The following is a 10,744-nucleotide window of genomic DNA, read 5'->3' on the forward strand; positions in this document are numbered from 1 at the left end:
TTTCATGCTATTTGACACTCACCAACATAGTATGACAGCTCTGGAGGTTTCGATCTTCATGAGACTGATAAATGCGCACCTGAATAAGTTATACAGACAATTAACAAAATAGCCTATTAAAACAAACAAGAAAACAGATAACTTGTCGGAATATCTAGATGACAGGAACAGGTAACCCAGATATTCAAAGAGATCGCCAATGTAATTGAAATTACAGACGCACGTTGATAATCAGTGATGATAAACACTAAACGTAGTTAGAATATCTTCTGTCAACTACTACGAACTTCCAGCTTACTCAGGTGGACGAACTGAAATTCCTACTAAAGAAACTAGATTAGCCTTGTTATTATCACTCTGTCAGTGAGAACTAGATAATTAAAAACGCGTTCCGCTGTTAAATCAAATAAATCCGATCTGTTTCTCAAACTCTGTTTTGAAGCAGTCATTATGGATAAAAGTTCGAAGACTGACTTCCTAAAACGCCTCAACTTATCAATCGATTTTCCAACTTTCGAAATTTCTTATTGCAGTTACACATGAACAAGATTTTTATCATTGCATACGACTGCATAAATATTCTGACTGTCAGTCGTGATGTGAAGTGGACACAGACAGTATTTAAGGTCCCGTCCACTGCAGATAAACATTGTACTCATGTATCAAGAAGAACTGAAAATAAGGCTTATTCGGACAACTAGAAAGATCCACCACAATTTCAATGTGTTAAGTGTATTTACTTTATAAGTTATTCGACAAGATTATCCACACATGCGATATTTGTAATAACCAAAAGGGGTAAAAGAAGAGGATGATGATGATGATGTGTGAGCGCAACGATTCGTATTATGTGCTTGTATTTTGGTCGACTTTTATCTCATTTATTCATCTTTGTTTAAATTGAATCAGTATATGTGACTCGTGAAATCAAATGATGAACTTCATCTTCTGATTCAAGTCACTTCATTTCAAAATACTGATATTGTATATATTTCAGATTTCAGTATAAACAAGACCGACAAGCAGATCGACAATATCAGCAACGAGGAGATACAAGTGTTTTCTGGCAATTTCTAGTTATATATTTTCGTGAAAATGTTTCTCAACACTGCTTCTTGTAAGTAAACTGCATTAGTCAGACTGAAATCAGTTGTATAGGCTGCATATTGCAAACCCACTGATGAAAAAATCAGCATTCTGAATAAATAGTTATAATTACTCTGTTTTCAGTTGAGCCTTTGTCATTTAATATTTGATGACTTCGTTTGACTCCTGGTCACCAGATCAGAGTATATTCTAGTAGCACTGTCGATACAGTACAATCTGAGAAGTTCAAATCTGAGGGTCAGTAATGCTTTTGTCCTCATGCAGTCTCCACCCCGTACTGCAAACACGTAGTGATGTCTTTGTAATAAGGCGTTCTCCTCGTCCCTCTTTATCGTGTTCTCGGTTCTGAACCGCATGAACATTTTTAATCGAATAGTCTGATCATCTTAGTGTTTCCACCAGATATAACCACAATAAATTGAGTCCTGAATAGTCTGTAAGGTATAATGTTGTGTTCGTAGTTGTATTTCCTGTACAAACATCGCAGCATGCTTCCACAACCAATGTTCAAATTTCGACCAGAATCTTTGTGTGCTAGTTAAGTTGTCGGGCAAACTAGAGGTCTCTAAATATTCTTCTTAGTTTTTGAGCTGATAAGAGCTTTGACAATCGCTGTATCAAGCTGAAGACAAATACGTTTTACGAAGTTGTTCATTGTTTAATTCTGCCCTAACAACATACAATTATATAATTATACAAAAATTTCATGTTTATAATTTAGTTAACAATAAACAACCGTTTATAAAAACTATTCAGTAATTTTAAGAATACATTGACTCTTAACATTCTAAGCAATCGGATCATCCATTAGAATATATTACTGTGTAGGATTTGTTGTGAGAATTTTTTTGGAAACTTTCTTTTTTCATCTGTGTATCTGTAGTCTCATACCAGGGTAGTCATATAATCACGTTCTCTGCTGTAAATGAGTTTAAACCAGAATTAATTGATCATTTCAATAATACAGTGTGCTAATAAATCACCGTATGTCAAAGTATGGAAGAACAAAATATGTGTCGTAATTGATATGACCTAATTTCATCATAAATAAAAACACCGTTTTACATTCTTATGTAAATAAACAAGAAATATGAGGTAACTGATGATCAGTTCTAAAATTGACTTGAATATTAGAATGAATTGAAGGAAGTTAGTGTTGGCCGACTGTGGAACACACTTTCACAAAGTCAGTACATTAATAATAAATAAATAAACAATGACTAGACAGATCTTCTAATCCTTCCCGTGAATCAATCGGCCGTCGCGTATGCGCACACAACATTGCACATAACGCAAACTGGGGAACTCCTCAAAGTATACAAAACACACTGCCTATACATGTTTCCTTCCACCAAACCACTAGTCTATATACCGTGGTGATGGTGTTTTCGATGTGTGTCGATTTGTGTAAGAAACATAATGTCAATGTCGCCAATAAATTAATGTGATTTTGGAACATGGAACATTTTTACATGATTGATTTACAGTCTGATCAACATTCGGATTGTTATGAATTGAACTGAGTTGTATTTATTATTAGAAATAATAATAATTCATCAGCTCACTGACACAACATATTTATTATATCATGCAACTCCCTTACTTACTTACTTACTTCTGTCATCCCTCATGGAGGAGCATATACCACTCACTAGCATTCTCTATCCAACTCTGTCCTGGTCAATCCTTCCCAGTTCTCTCCACTTGCTATTCATCCTATTCATGTCTGCTTCTAATTTTCGTCACAGTGTATTCTTTGGCTCTCAACTTTTCCGTCTCCCTTCACGATTCGAAATTGGTACCTGCTTCCTGGTGCAGTTTGATGATTTCCTCAGTGTGTCTCCTATCTACTTACAACGTCTTTCCCTCTATTTCCACTCACGTGCGACCTCAGTTGTTCTCTCTCATGGTAGGCTGTTGCTGATGGTACCCGACCAACGGACATTCAGTATCTTACGTAGAAAATAGTCTATAAATACTCCTACCTCATTGATCAATATATAGATATCGAGTCACTCACACACACTGAACAAAGTGCTTAGAATGATGATCAAAGTAAATGGAGAATATCGTAGCGACGTGATACAAGCGTTTTCTGTCAATTTCTAGTCATTTCTTTACCCGAAAAATTTCATCAAAATGAAATCCAACACAAGATCTCCAAATGAGTTTTCTAAATGTATGAATTCCGACGATATGGTTTGACATTTTATCACTCTTTTTTTCCTAAATATTTAATCTGATTGATCTTTCAACAATGTGAGATATATATATATTGATTTCATCATTTCTCCCTATTTGCTATCTACCAAATGAGTCCACCAGTTCCATGTTTTCGTGTTGTGTCACATATACTACTTATGAATGTGCATAGTAGTTTAAGGATAAAAAACCAATTCTGTGTTAGTGAACATTCTCGACACCTCAACACTGAGATCTACCTGTCCATTCATTAGGGGATGATGGGGAGATAATCGGACACGTGTTATTACATTCATACTAGGAAAGGGATCGAATGAGTTCGAAACGAATTCTGACCCGTTGTTACGTCCAAGATTTGCTCGTTCCAGTTATTGAAGTACGGACTATCGATCTACTTGCAAATTACGAACCCAAATTGACAACAGAATTAAAACTCCAATTCAGATACCAAATTTATTAGCAATTCACAACTAATCGGTCAAACGTCGTTCTTAAATTTTGTAGGTTCCCAAAGCAAAACTACCAAATACCACACCGACGACAAAGGGAAACCATAATGTCCGAAATAACGATATAAACAAACTAGTTCAAAAGTTAAGTAAAACGAATATATCTAAAAACACAGTGAAATTAACAATATTTAATAGAACGGTTTTAATCCGCCAAATGTTTTCAGTTCTACTGTAACACCGTTGTCGGTCGCCGAGGTCTCTTGAGTTGCCAAACAGTCAATCAATGTTGATTCTGCGGCTGTAAGTTTAGGCATTGTGGATACTTCCAGTCACTTTGCAAATGCATTCTCAATAAATAGAAACATCTTCACTCGTACTGAACCAGTAAAAACTGAGTAGATTCTCTCTCTAGGGTCTAGCAAACGTAGGCCACCGCTGTGATTCGAAATTCTGTGAGTGATGAGCAAAATGATGAACAATTACAAAATTTGCTTTCGATATCTTTATCCGCTAGGGACCATCTTATTGACTCCAGAGTAGCCGCTGTGATATTAAATGAGAACATTTTGGTGCAGGCTGTAATTGAAGCCAACATTTCAACCAACAAACTAGTAATTCACTAGCTTGTCAACCAATATTTCATGTATGTTTGAAGGTCATTGCAGCTGCGAAATTACATGAATAATCTAATTCACGAGAAAAAAAGCAGACAGTGAATAGTTTTCTAATCCTTGTTTAGCCTTATTTCACATGGTGTACAACAGGTCCTAGAAGTCAGGAATTGTGATGCCGATATAGACAATATTGCAAAAGTATCTGACAACGTACATGTGAGAACTAAGCGAAATAGTTCTCAGTTACATAACACGACAATAGGCGACAGGATCAATACGCGACAAGAGACATGTATTTCATGACACACGTTGACGGAGTTGACGTAGAACCACAAGAAACGAAGATGGTGAAGGAGTAAGTCACTAGTCAGGAGTCACTATCTCCTCAGGAGACACTTTGTTGATTTGATATATTAGTTTCACCAAACACATGGGAATTGAACTATAAAGCGTAGGCCTCCTTGTAAATTCAAAATAACATAACAAAAATTATCACATCGGTTGTCTGTATCTGCTTCCTTAGACAGTGTAACTCTTGGAAACAGTCGTTTGCTTTACGTACAGTACCGAGCAACCGATTCACTATTCTTGGTAAATACAGAAGCAGATTCGTATTGCCCGTAACTGAAACCTGTAGGCAGTGAACCATTCGGATATAAAACGCATGAATAACGAAAATGGATGTTGGATTTCGGCCTGAATACATAACATTGCTGATAGGTTGTTATAATTGGTGTGTCCGTATCAACAACAGGTACTGATTTCTCAAAGAACTTCAACTTATTAGTTGAGTCCAGAGAACAATCGGTGGGATCGGTGATCGCACCATTATGGTAGAAGGAGTAAAGATTCACTCCGTATCTATGAATCGCATTGTATTTTCAGTAAACCAATAAAGAAAATCAAGCAAAATGGGACAATGTGCAAAGCAAATATTAGTACGCCAAAACAAATACTAATATGCAAAATGAAAGTGGCTTCACTTTTGAATAGGAAAATGGTAGAAAAATAACGTGCAAAACAAAGTCGTACATTAAATCGAAATCAATTATCATAGGTGAACAGCGTTAAGACAAAGCACAGGGTTCTAGGCGAACACAATAAAACGATTGTTGAAATTATGAATGTTTATCAACTGAGTTAGTTATGCCATGTGTTATGTATGCTGAACCATCACTTACCTCGAGCGCCAATACTAACTGGTGTAAGAGCAGGCAAAACAAATGTATGAGAAGCCAATCTAAAGCATGACATTCATTCTGTCATTAACCGTTTTCCTGATGCATTTGTGTAAATACAGACTACCACGTTAAGACGTGGAGTGATGCGGTTCAGATCAAGCCACAATGGATCAGATGCCCCTTACTCTACATTTTGAATTCCACCATTCCTCCATTTGTTCTCATTCTAGCATTTCACTCCATATTCATGGTACTTAGTTTTTATTATTCATCTTGTCATTTACATGTCTTGCCAATATGATGTGATAAATTCGACCAACAAGCATTCGCGGCGGACTCTACACTTCTTGTGAAAACACATAAATAAACAAATGCATATTTTACAGACGTTCTCATCGAGTATGTCAGTTTTATGTTTAAATTAACTGACAAAATAATGTCAAAATCTATGAAGAATACATTTTATGTATGGAATGAACTCACATTTGCAGGAAGCCCCATAATTTAGTGGCGACCTACTTTTATCAATAGAACGCGATTGGTGTAATGGGAACAATTATTACTATAACCAGTTGTACCACGGATTGTTTTAACGTATTTGTTTGTTTGTCTGTATCAGAATACATACATTCTCCCGTTGATTGTGACCTTGCACGAATTCGATTACGCTCAGTAATCACACGGGGGAAATTATCGGTTAAGTGACAAGTAGTCTTCCTGTAGTGGTGATCCTTGTCAACAGCGACTCGACGTCACACTACAATATTATAAAAATATCGGATTTTACTTTGAGTCAAAGCAGCCAAATTCAAGAAAGACAGTTTGTTGTCACCTTAGAACCACCTAGGTAATATTAGCTGAGTATCGGTAGGGATAAGGTTCCAAGTTGTTTTCACGTGATTATTTTCCGTATTAATCGAGACTCTTCTTACCCTCCATTTCTAGTCTAGTTAAACTTTTATTTTTACATTTAAATATTCTGAACAATTGCATTTACAGGTATGAATAACGGGATTGTTAGCATACTTCGGGATATCATCAATTTGCAAACACCAAGTCTCAGTCAAACTACTAAAGAAATGACTGATCTTGTAACGGCTGTGTTCTGTGTAACATTTTCATTTCAATAATTGCATTTTAAAAAATAACACAGTCATATTACTTTCCTTGGGTAAATTTGTTCTTGTTATGCCAACTCCTGAGGACAACTCTCTCCTCACAAGATTGGCGTCTATTATGTTGTTTACTTCAATTACACTTTTGTATTTTAATGCTCTGACATTTATGACGATACATTAACCTGGATTATAAACTTCAAATTATTGACATCATTATGAAAAATGTTTATTCATAATAATTAATCACTCGTTTTAGTATCAGCATGATCAGATTTGTAACTGAGCACATATTCTGTAATTATTTTTAGCATAATTAAAATTTGCATTTAGGCATCGTAAGGAAAATCAATCATGTTTTGTTAACTCAACAACATACTTAGTTGCCTATTTACTTCTTTAGCCTGTCAACTCTCTTGGGGGAACATGGGCTACTCATCAGCATTCTCCACCTCTTTCAGCAATATACTAAGTACATAACCAGGATATGGTTATGTGAAACACGATTAGGTTCAGTGTAGAGAAAAACGGAGAAAACCGTACAAGTAGTGACAACAATATTTTAATGGAACAAAATCCTTCATTATTAATTTATGAGCATTATGGATTATACTTTAGAGTTCTAACCAATAACGACCACATTTCAAGCTTAATCAAGATTTTGAAATAAATAATTTCAGGCGAATTTCATATTATTGGGAATAGTAACAGTATTTGTACTAGAGAAAGACACTCAATATAGACGGTATGATGAAGAATTCAGTGAGAAAGGAGTATAAGAGAACTTCGAAAATCAAGATCTGAGAGAAGACAAAGATTGAATGTACCTGTTGTGTTGTGCAACATTTGCAGGTATGTCATCCAACTTCTCTAATAGTTGACTGATATTATTTAGTCGACCACAATCACACAGAATGAGTCGAAATTCATAACTCAAATACAACTCCAAATCAATTTGTACATCAATGCTACAGCTTGATTTGGCCACGATCAACTATCCACCAGTTTACTACAACTCAACATAACATCACATGTTGATTTCGATGGTGACTACACATTTGTAATACGTCTCAGCAACCTCAAACGACTGACGCTCACTAACTCATCAACCGTTTCGCGATCTTACACAATACCTGTATCTAACCTCACCATTGCCCACTCAGTCATCCCAACATGCGTAAGCACCACTTTGAAGGCATCTGACATGAAATACTGACAACTCACAAAGATCTTTTATTATGGAAGATCATTTTCCACAGTGATAAATGAGATTAGATCGAACAGTTGAGTACTACACTCGTCTTTTGATTAACAAATGGACAATACCCAAAGGCCTCTTCACGACGGGTAACAGCATTAAGTAAGTAAGTAAGTAAGTAAGTAAGTAAGCACCAAATGATGTATTTTACTTAATTTGGCCTATCACCTCTTGTATGAACACACATCGACTACCTGAAATCTCCAAAGTGAATGACGCGATGACGTTCGTAAAGAAAGAAAATGGGTTCAAATACCATAGTGAACATCATCTCTGCGAGTCAATTACATCCATCTAATGAGTTTTAAAAACGAAGAAACCCTCATGTTTTCATTTTACCGCCAGTCATCATCATCTCTGCTTATGGCTGAACAACCTATATCTTTCATCACAAAATCCTCGTATCAGAAATATTATTACTGAAAACATTTTGAAACTGTCATTAAGACATTCAAAGTATAAGTTGACCAATGAAATACTTCATTTTGTGGTATATTTTGTATATACATTTGAAGTTTGCGTTACGATAACACGGTATCTAATTTATATTGTTTAAATATCGTTGAATCCCAGTTTATAACTCATAAATAGCTTTAAAATCTATACTTAAAGCGATATGGGTCGACTGTCAAAAAAAGAGCCCGTAAAAGCCCTAATACTTCAGATAATAACAATTCTGTTATTACCTATTCCCCATGTTCTGCTACTCCTTTTGAAGCTGATAATGTTGGGATAGGTCTTACACCACATCTGATGCTGGATGACTCTGTCTCTAATTTAATAATGAGTTCCACATCAAGATCAAAGAGTATCGATAATCTTTAGAGTGAACTAAACACTGTCTTTAAACAACTAACCGACATGCGTTCTAAAGTTGAGTCACTTGCTAGCTCTTTATCAGAGCATGATGATTTGGAGCAAGAAATAAAGACATTATCATCTCTTAAGCTGCTCCTGTCAAAAGATATCGTTCCTGCGGAACTTGATGACATCATAAAAGCAGAATCTGTTATCGACTTTATCGCTAATGAAGTTACCAAGCGAATAATCTCTCGTAATAACGTGATTATCTATAATATACCTGACAGAATCCCCATTAAAACTGTAAGGAATTTGATATTAAAAGCATCTAACCTTCAGGATAGTCCATGCCAATGCATTCGACTTAATAAAAAGCACCAGAAATACTCGTGCCCGGTCTTGTTAAGATTCGACTCTCATATATTAGCTGAACGGTCAAAAGAATCCGAGAGGCTAATCTGCGCGCTTACGAAATTTAGAAACGCTCGTATAGTCTCAGATAAGACCACCAATCAAAGGCTTACTCAAAAACGTACCTTGAACGAAAATAAAGATGTTGAGATCACAACAAACCACGATGCATCAACTGCTGAATCCACTGATGCAGCTACCTTATCTCATGTTCTCCAGCACTCTGATATACCAACAAAGAATGTTAATTTGCCTGTTATGTCTGTAGTGACATCTGATAGCCAATGTACATCTATTGACGTCACTAGTCGGATATTACCCAGTTTACCATTAGAAGCCCATAAGCAAGTACTTAGTTTTAATGCTACAACTCTTAAAAATCATGTCAAGATTAAAATACCTTTGCCACGTAAGAAGAATGTAAGTACAGAACCTTCTGGTTCTAGACCCAATATCAAAAATACTACGATGACCTTACCAAATAAAAATAAGACTGTACTTCCCGACACCATGCTTCACCTTACGCATCGTAGGGGAGGTTTTAAGGGCAGATTTGGTTCAAATGTCTCACAAGATGGCCACTGCAATCATTATGTAAGCAAGCCTAATATTGGACAGACCACAATGAACCAACGCACCCTACGGTTATCCTCAAACGTTTTAAATAACATACCTGTAAGACTTAACTATTCTCAACACTTTCCCATTGGGCAAGATGGTTTACTAGGTTACTCAACTTCGAACGCTTTAAATAATAAACCTGTAAGACATAACTATTCTCAGCACTTTCCCATTGGGCAAGATGGATTACTAGGTTACTCAACATCAAACGTTTTAAATAATAAACCTGTGAGACGTAACTTTCCTCAACACTTTTCCATTGGACAAGATGGATTACTAGGTTACGCACCATCAACCCAACCCCAACTTGCAGGTGCCTGTCTTAACTGTCCGCCTAATCAAGTTCAACAAATTAACCCACTTTATCAAAATAATGATTTTTTTGGCCTTCAGAAATCCCTGGTCCCACTAGCAATGGAGTTTGTTCAAGCGATAGCCCATACGATCAGTCAAACATAATAAACCACAGTCTATGCAAATCCAAACTACATAACATCAATAGGGAAGCTCTCGGTTTTTTTACACTCCACACTCCCTTTTTAAACTTATTACTTATCAATGCACGTTCACTTCTGAACAAAATTTCAGCCTTGAGAACATTAGCTTTTCTAGCCAAACCTTCTTTCATACTTATCACGGAAACATGGTGCTCTCAAGTAGTATCAAATTCAGAATTAAATATCCAGAACTATCGACTTTATCGCTGCGACAGAGAAACTAAGCGAGGAGGTGGTTGTATTATGTATGCTTTAGATACCCTAACAACTAATAAAATTGAAGATAGTGTCCTGAATAGTTTACCAGAATCAGTCTGGATATCAGTCAACACCCTAAATCATAGTCTACTACTTGGATGTATATACAGAGCTCCTGATAGTCCGAATAGTGGGAATGATCTTATTATCAATGCATTCATACATGTATCCTCTCTAAACTTTAATGCTAAGGTTATCACTGGGGATTTCAGTTATCCTGGGATCAA

General features: G+C 36.1%; 1 protein-coding gene across 1 annotated transcript; it reads left to right on the forward strand.

Moving 5' to 3' along the window:
* Positions 1-8,320: 8,320 nt before the first annotated feature.
* On the forward strand, positions 8,321-10,287 carry MS3_00000682 (uncharacterized protein). Its single transcript, XM_051208357.1, has 2 exons — positions 8,321-9,868; positions 9,956-10,287. The coding sequence occupies exons 1-2, from the start codon at positions 8,791-8,793 to the stop codon at positions 10,219-10,221; spliced, it is 1,344 nt and encodes a 447-aa protein (XP_051064821.1). The 5' UTR covers positions 8,321-8,790; the 3' UTR covers positions 10,222-10,287.
* The last annotated feature ends 457 nt before the right edge of the window (positions 10,288-10,744 follow it).

The sequence above is a fragment of the Schistosoma haematobium genome, chromosome 5, assembly GCF_000699445.3.
Source record: "Schistosoma haematobium chromosome 5, whole genome shotgun sequence".
NCBI lineage: Eukaryota > Metazoa > Platyhelminthes > Trematoda > Strigeidida > Schistosomatidae > Schistosoma > Schistosoma haematobium.